This window comes from Haemorhous mexicanus, chromosome 2 (assembly GCF_027477595.1).
Source record: "Haemorhous mexicanus isolate bHaeMex1 chromosome 2, bHaeMex1.pri, whole genome shotgun sequence".
Taxonomy (NCBI): Eukaryota; Metazoa; Chordata; class Aves; order Passeriformes; family Fringillidae; genus Haemorhous; species Haemorhous mexicanus.
The window spans coordinates 102,372,478-102,387,090 of NC_082342.1; the positions used below are offsets into that span (position 1 = coordinate 102,372,478).

Below are 14,613 nucleotides of genomic sequence, written 5' to 3' on the forward strand. Positions count from 1 at the left end.
AGGCAGCCGCCCTCTCCCAGAGCCGACGTGTCTGGGTCTGGGCCCGGCTTCCGCGGCGCGGGGTGCGGCCGGGCCGGGCCCCGCTGCTTCCCCCGTGCCCCACGGAGCAGGCCGGGGCGGGAGGGCTCCGCGGCGTGGGAACAGCCGGGCGGGGCGGAGGGAGGGAAGATGGCCGGGGCAGGCGCCGGGCGGCAGGCGGCGGCGGGGCGCTGCTGACCGGCGGGCGGGGGCGCTCGGGCCGGGATCGGGGGCTGGGAGCCGGGGCGGTGCGGGGCAGGTCCCGGGCGGGGTTAGGAAGCGCGGCGGGGCTGGTCCCGGTTTGGAGCGGGGCTGGCGCGGGGGAGGATGAGCTCGGCGCGGCGCAGCCGGAGCCGCCCGAGTCCCGCTCCCTGCGGGGCCGCCTGTTAGTGCTGGAGGAGGAAGAGGAGGAGGAGGCGGCGGGCGGCCGCGGCCCGGGCGGGACTGGAGCTGCCCCGGCGGCGGGCGGGGAGCGGCTTTCGGCCGGAGCAGGGCGGCGGCGGCCCGGCGGCGGAGCAGCCATGCCGTGGTTAAGCGGCGGGCGGCGGCGGCGGCAGCAGCAAGCGGCGGCGGGACAGGGCGGCGGGCCGGCAGCGGGCGGACAGCGGGGCCGGGAGAGCTCGGAGCTGCCGCTGCCCGCCGGCTGGGAGGAAGCGAGGGACTTCGACGGGCGAGTCTTTTACATCGACCACAACACCCGGCAGACCTCGTGGATCGACCCTCGGGACAGGTACGAGTGAGATCCGGGGGTAAAGAGGGCCCGAGCCCCGTTCACCCGGCGCCGGGCCTATCGGCGACATTTTCCTTCTGCCGTCCGCGGACGCCGGCAGGGTGTGGGCGGCGGGGCCGGCCGTGCCGCTGCCGGCGGGGCAGTCGGAGGCTCCGGGTCGGCGGCCCAGGGTGGGGGTTCTGTCACACCGGTCCTCCGCTGCCCATCGTGGGGGCAGAGCCTCTACCCTTGCTGCTGATGGGTTTGTCGGAAGTGTTTAATGTTTAAATCTGATCCAGAAAAAAAAAAAGAGCCCCGCACCTCTCCTGGTGGGTGCTCGGACTAAGTGTTGTCTCAGTGCGGGGGGAGATGGGGAGGCAAGAACGCTGACACCGCCTGTGTTTATACTGCTCGCGTACCGGACCAGCCCCGCTGTAACCGAGCGGCTTGGCCATCCTGATTTATTAGCCGGGCTGAACTAATTGGCAGCAGCAGGCTGGAGGCATGCTGGAGTAATTTGGTAGATTACCTCCTCATAAAAGATAACGCTGCGTGGAGGTAAGCAAACCGGGAAATTCCTGCACTTAATTTGACAAATACGCGGTCTGCTGCAAATTAGCAGCAAAAATCTGCAGCTGCGTGGTGTCCGGGGCAGCGTCTGCGCGGCCCGGCGGTGCGTGGGGAGACCGAGTTAGGCCTTTTCTTCTCACTTAGGGTGAATAAATACGGGCAGGTCTTACTGCTTTAGCAGAAATGCCTTATAAGCAGTGTTTAAGCGTCGTAGCTGAAGTTTGGTGGAAGCGTCGGCTCTGCTGCGGGTGCTGCCCAGTAAAGGACGACCTCGCTTCAAAGCGGTCTCCTAAAAATTTCCACGCGGAGTTAGTGAACACAAGTGTCAGTATTTTAGGTGTCTGCGAAATAAGAAACATATGTCTCTATGTATGCTTTTCTATATTAAACAATGTTTTTATAGTAAGTGAAAGTTGGACAAGGACAGTTTGAACCTCAGCCAGAGAGAGCTACCTTGCCAGAAGTATGCCTGGAATGTTAAGCAGGCCACAGAAACATTAAGCACAGTCTGGGTTAAAGACTGCAGTAATTTGAGAGATTCCTGTCGTTTTGCACGACAATGCATAATTGTTTAAATGGCCTAAATATTTACCTACCGGATGATGTTTTATCTCATTATGTGAATGTACTTATGCATGCACGTATTTTTTTTCTGAGATGTTAAGTATTTGTTAATATGCTTTAGATAGCACATTTTTTTCAACGTCTGAATGCATGTACACATCGTTAGGTTAGTTTGAATACCGTGTTGTAAAGGTAATCGATGTCTGTTGCATATCTGCATTTCATCCTTTCCATTAAATTTCAGAGTATGCGGTTTTGTCTTCTGCAGTATCTTCTATACAGACAATAACAGAAATTATTTAGCCATTTACGACAGTGTTAAAATTGAGCTGCTGTTCAACTTATGTTGTATTGCTAAAATTATGGCTCCATGTTTGGAAGAAATAATTGAAATGCCACACGTTGCTTGAAATTTTGTCTAAATACTTCACTCCAAGGTTTAAACTTAGATCTGTTTTTCACATTGGCTAAGGACAGGCGGCAGAGGAGAGATTGAGACATTTGCATTGGGACAGATAGAAAAGAGATGGTGTTTTCATGAGCATGTTATCAGTAGTTTGTAGAGAATTCAAGTAGCAGGAGCTGGTTCTATGACTGCTGAGTTAATCTCTGGTTGAGAATAGATTCTTGTAATTTCAGTGAGATGTCTGGATTTTGTATGGCAGAAAGTGACCTGTCTTTTGGGTTTCATTGCAGTTATTTAGATTCCCATGGGCAGCAGAAAAGTAGGAAAGGATCAAGGTGGTTGTTTTTTGAGGAAGTTTTGGAAGGAAAGGTAAGAGCAGCAGTGAAGTGTTGAAGCTATATTTTTGCAAAAATTGGTTAAGTGGGCGGTAGAATAAGCTATTTGTGTTATATATACACCTCATTATTATGAGTTAGGCATAGAGTGACAGAGTTCAGCCCCCCATTTCTGTGTTTGGGTGGTTTTATTTCTACCCAGGAGGAGCTGGACAAAGCTGTGAGACCTCAGGCCATGCTGCACTTGATCAAGGGCTCTGAGAATCAGCACCTCCCAAGCTTTCCTATGGCTAGTAGTCTCTAAGCACCCCCCAGGCTCCTTTTTCCATTTAGCTGGCACTCAGTAGTTTATTTTTGTTTTTCTTTTCAGGACTCCCCCTGAGATTTCTGAGCCTTTTGTATAGTTTGGTTTGTGAATTTGATTTGAAATAATTATTCAATTAAAAATCCCACCACAAAACAAAACAAATTTCCCACCCCTCCCCCAATGTTTTTCCCCATTGAAGCCAAAAAGACAAAGAAATGCTAATTGGAGAAGTGCTCTATAAAGGATTTTGGAGTTTGGGAAAGAGAAGATGATGAGGGTAAGGGGAGCAAGTCGGAATAATAGAGACTGAGAAGGGAAAAAGGACTCACAAGTGGATACCTTATGATTTTCTGTGGTAAGAAAAACGAGGTGAAAGAGTGATAAAATGACCAGATTTGGGAAGGATGTTATCTTCAGTATCAAATCAGTGATTAGGTTCTGGAGGATACTGTGTTGCCCTGCATGGGTTGTGTGTAATGAATGGATTGAGGATGGTTGTTTAGCTGATCCTGTAGATCTCAGAAGGCCATTCAGTGCATGTTTTCATCTCGTGGTAGTAGTCGTCTTTTATCTTAATAGATTGTAAATTCTTCAAGGCAGGCAACTGCCTTTTTATCTTGTGTTTGCACAGTACTTGCTACATTGAGATTCTGTTCAATAACGGGATTGTAAATGAATTTATAAAAGACTGACTGTGTTTGTGGTTGATATTAATGATCCTTGTGGCACCAGAGATCTTATTACTGTTGCTGTTTGTTACAAGACTGTTTTCAAGTGATTAGAGCTTAGAAAAAAATTCTTGGAGTTTGGCAAAAGCTTTTGAGCTCATGAGTCTTGCTAGATTTGCTTTATGTGGAAACTTCACCTAAAATACAGTGTTGGTTTTCTTTAATAACTAGGGAAGAGGGAGTCTTTCAGCTTCTTAACATGACTTGTCCTGGTGGTTTAAAGATTTGAATCAAATTCTTTTGGAGTGAGGATTTTGGACTTAAGAGGTATAGGAGTGTTTTTGCATGGAGAAATCACCCATTGGGCCGGCTGGGGAAGAATTATAAAATCAGTGTGGGCTTGGTGTAGACCTAGGTTTTAGCAGCTGCATGTAACTTCCTGCAACATGGACTGCTGGTACTGGGGCGTTTTCTGTCCTGTGTCCTGACTAGCATTCTAATTCTGAGGCCTGATAGCTGAATGATGTGAGCACAGGAGGAAAACCCTGGCCCTGTAGAAAGAGGTGGGTTGGAACAAGGAGTGTGGGATCAAATGGGGTTGGCGCTGGAATTTGACAGAGAAGGGGGGAAATTTGATAGGTTTTGAAAGCAAAGCAGTCAGGATCTAGGTATAGGGAGAAGATGGATGGCACCTGAAGTCTGGGAAGAAAAAAGCTGGGGAACTGGACTGAAAACCAGTAGAGCAGGGAGCAGCAGGTGAGGAGAAACTGGTCTGGTGAGGGTTCAGGGTGTGAGGCTGTCAGCTCTTTTCTGTACAGGGAACCCTGAGGGAAAAGAAGAAACACTGGGTTTGGATGAGGAATCTTCAGGGTGAGCAAACGCCACGAGGGGCAGTATGCAAAGTCTAGGTGAAGAAGGGAAGATGACTCGAAGGTGAAATATAAGAACTATGTGTGAGATGTGAGTATGGGGGTCAAGAAATGTAAGATGTGCTGGACAAGGAGATTATTGAAAAGCTAGAATTGTAGAGACTGGAAATAAGCAGGAAAGGCTAATGGGTTTAAAACAAGGAGTCAGCTTGGCAAAGTCACTAGTGGCAGGTATCTGTTGTTAGGAGTGCAGAGTGGAAATAAGTGAGTACTGGGCAGGAAAGTCCAGAAGTGCTGACTGCTTTTTGCTGAACTATTTCAGGACTCCTTATTCTCATAATTTGTTTGATTTTAGCAAGTGTCTGTATTACCCATTTAGTTGACTTCTCCTGTTGGGTGAGACAAGTCTGCTACTACTCTTGTGGCCTCAGTTATGGCAAGTGGTGCAACAAGGTATTCAAACACGTTCTGGCATGGTGCTGCATATTGTGATTTCTCTTTTCCCAGACTGACTTTATAAAGGAGTAAGAAATTGTAAGTAAGAAACCTAAATAAAAAGCATATTCATGTCAGATATTCAAATCTAGAAACTTCCAGACTTTGGGTCCCTTAGCTACTGCTTGTTTCATAATAAAAGAGCATTTTTAGTGACAAATTATTTTCTCATAAATTTTCTTGCCTTATTTGATACATGTAGAGGAGCAGCTCTGAGGGCAGATGGGAGAGCTGTGAAGTGATGAGAATTGTTTCTGAAGTTTTTTGCCCAAATTGGAAGATGGGCCTTCAGTGAGGCAAAGGGTCTTTTGACATGCCACCATGAGATAAGGTTAGAAAATCAGTGGCCTCTTTGTCAAGGCAAGAGGATATTTCCTAGTGTATTGGAATTTATCTGTACAGTTGGCAGTATTCAGCAGTCCAAAGACAATCATAAGCATTAAATTTTTTTCAAAACCAGCATTTTTCTGGGTTGGCCTTAAACCCCTATACTGAGAGTTGTAATTAGTGGCATTCATTATTAGAATTCAAATACTTATATTCCAAAACATCAGACAGATGAAGGCAGCACCACAGTTAGTACCACTGCCATTTTTGAATGTCGCCTTCAGGTTTGTATATGTTTTCAGACTTTTCTGGTCTGCTTCCTGTTTGTTGTGTTTGGATGTTCAACTCCGTCAACTCATAGTTTTGTTTTGAGCTAATACCATTTGTGGAATGGGAAGAAAACAAGGTGATTGTTGATCATCACTTTAGTCTTCCCTCAGAAAATATTTCAATGACTGGACAAACTTAAATCATATGCTGTATTTGACTATGATGCAGGTTGTTGATATAAAACATAAAATGAAACCTGTAAGGTACAGAAATGTATTTCTGGAAGTGATTCTTTAAAAATGTTTGAAGTGGAGCAGAACTGTTAAATGCTAATTTGGTTATGATTTTATAAATTTGCTTTCTAGGCTGTTATGACCAAGCTCACAAGAGATGAGGAAGCTTGGAAAGGAAAAGAAAGAGTTGTTGAATGAGTATAGATCTGGAAAATATGCTCTCCTATGAGAGGAAAAGAGTTGAATTTATTCAGTTGAAGAGGTGTTTAAGAAGTGATTTGAGTACTGTTCATAAAAAGGGATGGTACCAGAGACTTCAGAAGTCTTTTCTTTGGTAGATTTGTAATAGCATCTAGTAGTCAGAAGTTAAAACCAGAAATATGCTATGATTTTAATCGTAGTAGATATTAGATGTTAGAGTGGTTTGTCCACTCCTTTATAGCTGAAATCACCTATTTTTCCCCCCAATTTAAGTCAGTTGTCATTTGAAGTCTCATTTTTTTATGACCATCAATTTTTACTGCCTCCATTGCATGATATATCATTTGACCTGTATTTAAAATATATATAGCCAAGTATATCTCATAAGGATTGGCAGAGCAGCCATCCTTTCATTAGAAAGTGGAGAGCTGCTCTATTTGGTTGTTTCTCTTTTTGCACCCAGGAAGAAATCCTATTTATTGTCATTACTTCAGGCATCTAGGTCACTGCAGTTGCACCATTTGATTACCTCAAGTCAGCAATACAGTGGACTTGATAGAATTTATGTAAAAAGCATTGGGTATAAAACAGTATTTGAGATCCAGATGTTTTGAATTTTCTTTGTAAATGTCAAGCCTGGATGCAGCCACAGCGTGGATGGGAAACCTGTGCAACTGTGTAGACTGCTCTCCTGGCACGTGGCTGGGAATACATGCTACAGCAAATGGTGTTGAGAAAGGGCTGCAGTACCCTGAGCCTCTCTGGGCAATGTGCACATATTTGTACTTAAGCTCTGGCTCAAATTAATTCAGTAATATTTTTAAGAGTATGCTGTAGCTGACACTTGTTTTGAAAGCTTCACATATATATATATGCCATGATACATCTACTTCTCTGCCTTTCATGAGGGAGATGCATTCATATTTTTTTTCATCCTATCTGGTACGTCTTCAGACAGATGTTTAACTTCATATTGTGTGTGAATCCCATGAAAATGTTTCTGATTAAGAATGGATGAAGACACAAGCATCCTAAAATTAACTTTACTTGGTATTACCTATGCTCTTCAAGCTGAGTCTTTTGTTTGATTGGTAGATTCAGATTAGGTGTTAACATATTACAAGGTTAATCAGCTGATTCATTGTAAATACTTCTAAATTACTGCTTTTTCCCCTCTCGTCCCTTAATCTCACCTGTCTAATTTAAATGTTTTAAAAAAGTAATGCGATTTCAGATTTATATTGCTGCTGGAAAAGCAGTGCCTGTATGAAGTGAGCATTCATGTTTTCTTGTGATTTAACATTGTTATAAATAAGTGCTACATCTCCAATCACTGAGTATTATAAATGTTTTTAGTAGTTTTTTGGTGTCTTGAAAAGTAGAGGTAGAAGACATCCACTGATTCTTGCTAAGATGAAAGGTTTTCTTTATAGTACAATAATAGTGATTTACGGTTTATTTAATTGGCTTTTGCTAGTTAAAATACATATCCTTTGAAAATCTGGTTTAGGCAGCATAAAATTTCAAGACCTAATGCATGTGTACTAAAGCATCAAAACATCTATTGAGCCACAGAAATCTCATTAACAAAAACAGCCACTGCTGTTAAGCTTCTTGACATTTGTTAAAGGTGAAGGGTTTTTTTTGTGTGTGGAATTTCTACCTCTTAATGGAAGTATTTTCAGCAATTAGATATGTAATGTAGATGCCTGCCTTATTGTATTTGTGTGCGTGCTAGAGAGGACTAAATTAGCAGTTGTGTCTTGAGTGTGTTGCAGCAATGTGATGGCACATGTTATGAGGGCTGTTTCTTGAAGGGTTCTGTGACATGGTATTGACTCATATCTGTGTTGGTTCTTGCAAACTAAGAAACCCTGTTCTGTTGGAACTTGTCCATGCTTGAAATTGTCAGAGAAGGTACTTTGCTATTTTTGTATATATAAATTAGTGTGCGTCTAAGTTGGTAAAGACATAGTCGTTGTATTTATTGTAATTAAACTGCACCATGCATTGTAAAAAGAAAATTGGGTGTTTACAGTAGCATATGTTCCAAAGAGTATGGGGAGGGAGGTCTCTGCTTTTCAGGATCTGCGCATGTGAGAATGAAAGAGTTGAAATGTCAAAAGGCTACAGCTGGGGTTTAAGTTCTATTATCTGGAGAAAAAAATCCTATTTAGGCTTGGATGCTAGTGATTAGTTTGAGAGATAACAACTTCATGTTTTTAGCAAATGTAAATATAGTGACAATGCTGTGTAAACATAAGAACAAATGACTTGTAAGCAGTAAAAAAACTTAGAAATATATCTATAGTAGAGCCCTGTTAACAAGCTTCACAGAGGTGCCTGTTAAGTATAATGTTGGTTTATAATTTTGTGTTGTTTTTTGGAAGGTAGAGCTTTGTGAAGTTGTAGGTGAGGCCAAACAGGAGTATTTTGTTGATACATTGTTGAAAAAAATAAAACTAATACTTTTTTGCCTACAGTTAAAAATAGAACTTCCTGAATATCTTATCTGCTGCAGATGTGACAGTTCACATTCACCAGCAAAGTCAGCCAGTATTGCAGCTTTTAAGTAATCTTCAGCTTGTTTCTGGTTGAAAGAAGCATGCTAGAGAAAACATGCTCTAGGTATTTTTCCTACCTCATTGCCTGCTGTGGCAGGGCAGGGAGCACGCTCAGCAAGGTTTGGCAATACAGTGCTCTTGAGCTAATAATTCACTGCTGCCAAAACCAGTAATGTCCTCCCTGCCAAACCACATGGTCTCACCCCTCTCTTGCACTGGTACTCTTGCTTATGTGACCTTGCAGTGAGGAAAACGAGAAAAAAACCCAACCCTATGCAGTATTCCATGTCTCTTTTTTTGGGGAAGGGTAGTGTTTAGCTGGTTTAGTTCCCTAAGCTGACTTAACCTTTGGGGCAGATGGGTATTTAAGTGGTTTATGTCAATTAAGTTGGATTCAGTAAGGAATTGGATTAGGCAAAAGTGATGAGTCAGTTTAAAACCTTCTTTGAGTAAATCCTCTTTGTGAATGGCAGCCTTGACTACTGATTTTTAAAATATTCCCATAGTAAAACAACACAGCTTTAAAGTTACGTTTTAAAAGGAGGGAATCAGTTGTCAGGCATAAGGTGGATGTTTAAAGGCCAACAGAAGGAAAATAGGTGTCAGAGTCAGTTCTTTAGAGTAGCAGCACTGAAGTGGCTATTATGAGGTGATAGAGGTGCAAGCAGCAGAACTGATTTGGGGGCTGAGCTTGTGGTATCATCAGCAGCTTGGTGAAGTCAGTGGTGAGACTGCCATTGCTGACAGGGAACAAAGTTGATGTGAGGGAATTGGACCAGATGTGTGTTTGGGAGGTTTGTTACAGAAGTGAATATAAAGTTCATGTAGATGTGGGAAGGATCTTGACAGTGGCGCACCTCCAAGGAACATCTCAGTCAGGTGTAGAAGTGTAGGGTGTGACTGAGGAAAGGATGGAGCATGAAAAGGCATGTCAAGGTAACAACAAAAACCACAGAGCAGCTATTTGGGTGACAGTAAAAAGTGATTTTGTCACCAGTGTTTGGAGTGAGAACTCATCAAAAGATCATTACAGTGCATCTGGGGAGTTTTTTTAAGGGAGGTGAGTGTGTACAGGTGGAAACTGCCAGGTCATAGAGGAGGAGGTTGTAAATATTAGGATTAGATGAACAAGATTTTTATCTTTGCTTGTGGAGAGAAGCAGGGATTCTGATGTGTTCTTTTTCCTTGATACCAATCTAGCCAATTTTGTGAGAATAAATTCTTCAGTTCTTAGCTAGTCATTAGTAGCGAGGAATGGGGGTATAGGCATTGTTCTGCCATGGTGCAGGGTCTTGATCGTTTCTTATTCTGTCCCAAATAGGAAAATTAATTTGGACTTAATACAGTGAGAGTGTGCTAAAAGGTTGGCAAGACATGGTCTGTGACTTTTAATAACCAACTGAATTCTTAGAGTCAGCCATTTAATACTGTTACGCACCTGGTGAGGCTTGCTCTAGGTATATGTTGCATGATCAAATAAGCTGTAATGTTTCTCTGCTTTTCTGTGGGTGTTGGCTGGAGTACGGAAAGGCTTTTGCACCCAGTGATGAGCTTGGTGGTCTCCCTGTGGTTTGCAGGATGAAGGCAGTTCTGTGCTGCACTGTTCACTCTTTGGCTGAAGGAGCTGGTTGCCATCAAGGGCTGAGTTAGTAAATATCAAAACCTAAAGCAACGACATTTTATTATTTTTGTTTTCAAAGACTTTTCTATTTCAGTATATTTAATTGGCAGTGGGACAAAAATAAAGTGCAGCGATAACAACACCCTTGAACCAGCAACAGAGAATCAAAGGCTATCTTTCATAGCACTCTGAAAGAGTTATTTTCAAGATGAAATATCTATGGAGAATCTTGTTGAAACTATTTTGACTTATATTGTACTTAGGCTGAAACTCTTTTGCACAATGAGTGATTAGGGTTCTTTATGGCAAAATGCAAAGTTTGGTATTGAAGCTGAAAATGTATAATATTTCAAGATTGATTTATTTAATGTTGGATTGCAGTTTAAACAGCTAAAAGTAAGACTTTCAAAAAGCAGTAATGCACAACATTTTCTTAGAAAGTGGGACCTATCCATGTTTGGGAAAGCAGCTGAAGTACTGCATAATTATCTAATTCTATAGCATAAACAAATTGTGACCCACTTCTCAAAGGTGGAGACGGTCCAAAGTTACTTGACTTGAGCAGCAATTCTATGAGTGCTTAAAAGAGAATTACAGAATAAAAAGTGTACTACCTTTTTTTTTTTTTTTTTCTTTTTGGGCTGTGTAGGGACAGTTAGGAGATGGAGAAGGAAGAGTGTGTGTTGGTAAATAACTGTTTGAACACTTGTGTGTCTTTTGCTTCCCCCAGATTACATCTTTTGGATAAGACTACGAATCACAGTATTAAAGATAATGACAAGGCACATCGGTAAAAATTCTTGAACCCCAAATTTCAGAATAAGTTAACCACAAAACCCAAGAAATAATTGATTTAATGACTATCATGCCTTTTGGATCAAAGATTAGTTTTAGTAGTGTCTAAATAGCCTTTAACACTATAATTGATGATTAACACAAATTAACCTGGTGATCATCTGTTAGAGATAGCATAACTGATCTCTACTTCATATAAAAAAAAATTGGAGGAAATGGTTGGAGATGAAACTGCAATAGGTAATTTGTCAAAATTTGGTTTAAAAACATGTATGTTCATATTGTATGGTTGTATATGCTTGTTTTCAACCGTATGCAGTGTACTGATTGGCAACATTTGAAAAAAGTGTATGCTACTCTGTGTTGGTTTGACTTGTCTTATTTTTGCTTTTCTGCCAGCTCATAGTTTATTCAAGGGAAAGCCTAGTGGTGCTCTTGTGGTTATGGGTGTACTGAGATTTGTGATAAACAAGCACCATGTGCTCAAGACTCTGCACGGCTGTTTGAATACTACTTCTGTGCTTAATGTAGATGCTCAGTTGGGACAAATTATAAAATTGTTTTTTTAGAATAATGTTCACTAGTGCCAGCTTGCAGAAAGATGGTTAAATATGCTGTACTATGAAAGGATGGGCTTGTTTCTTGCTTTTCTTTGAGATTCCTCTCAAGTAATCAAATGCAATCCATACCTCAAAAGACGTACACCTGTGAGCTTCCACTTTCTTAATTTGATAATGCTTTGCAGGCTGAATTTTTCTATTAAAAGAACTTTGAAAATCCTTTGTAGCCTGTTTCTTAATTGCAATTTGATTTCCATGTTTATGTCTCATCTGTATGGCAAAAGGCCTAGTTTCAACTAGATCTCCATATTTCACAAAGGTTTTAAAAAATAATTTTTCCCAGAAGGAAAGCAAAAGCATTTTAATTAAAAATGGTGTAAGGTATTTTTTATTAGCTGTATTTTGTATTTGGACTGGTTATCATCATTTTGTGTTGCTTGTCGGGGAACTTTGGGAGTAAATGTCATGTCATGAAGAGGAATATCTGTTGTGAAAACTTCTTTTAGATTTCACACAGTTCTCAGCTCTTGGAAATGCAGCTTAATGCATGCATGGTCCAATGCTTTAATGTCCTTGTTTATAGCTAGGATTGCAGAAAGAAGCAACTCTCCAGTTACCTGCATTGCTGCAGGCTACAGCACATATTGGAGTTCAAGAAATGAGATTTCTTAAGCCTTTTGCCTTAGTCAAGGGAAGCATGTAGAGAGATGGAAGGAGAGGTCCTAGAACTTGCCTTCATCTCTTCTTTTGTGTTGCTTGTATTTAATAATCTTTGTATATTGGGTCTTGTGTACTGATGGACCTAAACAGCCTCTTGATTTCTCACAACACTGTAATACACTGAATTCAAGAAGTATTTTCTTTGATCTTAGTGAATGGCTAGTTTCAACTAAGTACCTTGGAACGGATCTGCAGTGTAAGTATGATTGCTGTTCTTGAAGTGTGTTACTTAATGTCTTCTGTTCAGGAACATGATGATGTTGTTGAGGGAAGAATTAAGTGCTGAACCCTGCATACTTGTCTTAAGCAGAGTTAAAGTGGTAGGTTGGTATATTTTGGTGTGTTCTCTATGGCTTGGTTGGGTTGTTGTGTTTTGTTTTTTCTTTTTAATAGAGTACAGCTGCAATTTTTTTCCCCAAGAAATTGTGAAATAAACCCTTTAATTTTTGCTAAATAAAATCTTTCCCTTTAGCATATTTTTGGAGTAGACTGTCAAGAGGTTTATGATCAGGCTGACTCTTGGATTCTGATAGATTGATGGTGCAATGAAGATACTGTATTTCCAGTCCCAGGAATTATTTTCTTACTGTAAAATAAGCTACTTTGTAAATTCCTGGTTGTCATCTTTGGTAGTTTTCTGTATGCACTTACATGAAATTTTGGTGAAATACTAGAAACTTCTTCAGTTGGTCATGATAAAAGGCTCTTGGAGCAAAGAGCATTTTTAATCCATGAACAAATATCCAAACACAATTGTGTAGGAAGGAGTATGTGAGTGGTCTGTACCATATCATTCAATCATCTGAAATTTCAGGCAACTTACCATCTACAATATTTGTTTATGGCTATAATCTCAGTGTTTCTTTTAGTAAACATAATTCTGATTTTACATCTGGAAGGTTGGAGTTGAGAAATGTTTGTGGGGAGTGATCCATGGAAGGTTTGCTGAGCCATGATTAGTTTTGTGGTTTTTTGCTGGTTTCAGTTTTTAAAGAAAAGTCATAGTAGTGTTTCCTGTAATTGGCTGTAAATGTCACTCAGAACATCCTTACTCTTTTTACTGAATCTGTTCTTAGGGTTTCAAGGCCTTTTAGATTACCAGCTACCTTAATTTTTAATACATTTCCAGAAATGGCTTCTGGAAGTTTTGGCATAGATTTTGATATCCCAACTTTTTGTCTTCTTGGAGTGCATCATGTGCTTAGAAAAAAGACTTAAGTTTTCTCAGAAGAAAATATAAAAAACTTTGAACATTTCATAGAACTTAGATGTAAACTTGTTTTAATGCTAAGCTGGATTATAGGGTGCTTTTTTTATTACTTAATAAAAGACAAAACAGCAGGTGATTCATATGAATTGAGATATATGTATTTTTTTAAAAACTAATGTTCATAAAATTTATCACAATGTTTGGGAAATGGGCTAAATAAAGTTCCAGTGGTTGTGGAAAGTAGTTCCTGTGTGCAGACTTCTACCACTGAAATACCAATACTTGTATGTAGAGTGAGCTCTCTTGTGATACTGTGTTAGGGAAATTTTTTCTGGGAGTAATCTTGTGTATCTGTCTGTGCCTGTTGAGGGCTTCTGTTCGGTTACAGCAATGATGTAGCTGATCTTCTTCTCCGGACATCTGCCTGCTAGGAGTGAGACGTGTCCTCTGCGCTGTCATAATCTGCCAAACAGCCCAGAGGCAACGCTGCACTTTCATTCACTTACTGTTGATGGGACTCAGTTTGGATTCTTGAGTTAAAGACTTTCTTTTTTTGTTTTCCGACTTGTACAAAAATTTTTGGTCCTTACCGGTTTCTTTTGGAAAAAGTGTCTGAAAGGGAATATTGGTAATTTATTTTCTTCTAATGTGGAATGGGTTCAGAATTTTAAAAAGTTTTGTTGCTTTAAAATACAGCTGCCTCATTTTATCATTAAAACATACTGCAATAAATTTCTGGAATATCTCCTTTGGGGTAATTATGTTTGGTATGTGAACATCTGGAGTTTTTGAAATTTTGCACATATGACTGTTTGCCCACATGGTCCTTAAGATATTTGTTTTATTCTTTCTGAAGTGACTTGATAAAGAAAAACATGTTCATTTTTTACTTGAATCACAACTGTAAGTTTATTTTCTTTACATTTGGAATCTATGGAGCATTTATAAAAGGCTTTTCTGTTCTCTTTAAAATGCAAATTACCCTTTGTCCAAAACTCTGGTTCCATTTGGGACACCCTAAAAATACAGGTAGTGTCCTAACTGTGGAAATTTTCTCCCTACCCTGCAGTCCTTGAATATGGTTCTTTAAAATGCAAGTATTTTGAGATCCTGTGTTCATTTTTTTCTGTCTTTTGCGTTTTTATGGATGTGCTCAGAAGCTTATTTTTCA

At 40.8% G+C, this 14,613-nt stretch overlaps 1 protein-coding gene across 3 annotated transcripts in view; it reads left to right on the forward strand.

The window, feature by feature from the left end:
* The first annotated feature begins 321 nt into the window (after positions 1–321).
* The window catches only part of WWC3 (WWC family member 3), a 99,568-nt gene continuing 85,276 nt past the window's right edge, over positions 322–14,613 (forward strand). The window contains exon 1 of one of the 3 annotated variants that reach the window (XM_059839737.1): positions 322–748. In XM_059839737.1, coding sequence (XP_059695720.1) covers positions 540–748 — 209 coding nt within the window. In that variant the 5' untranslated portion in view covers positions 322–539. The remainder of the gene's footprint in view (positions 749–14,613) is intronic. The other 2 variants (XM_059839736.1, XM_059839735.1) reach the window with 2 other exon arrangements.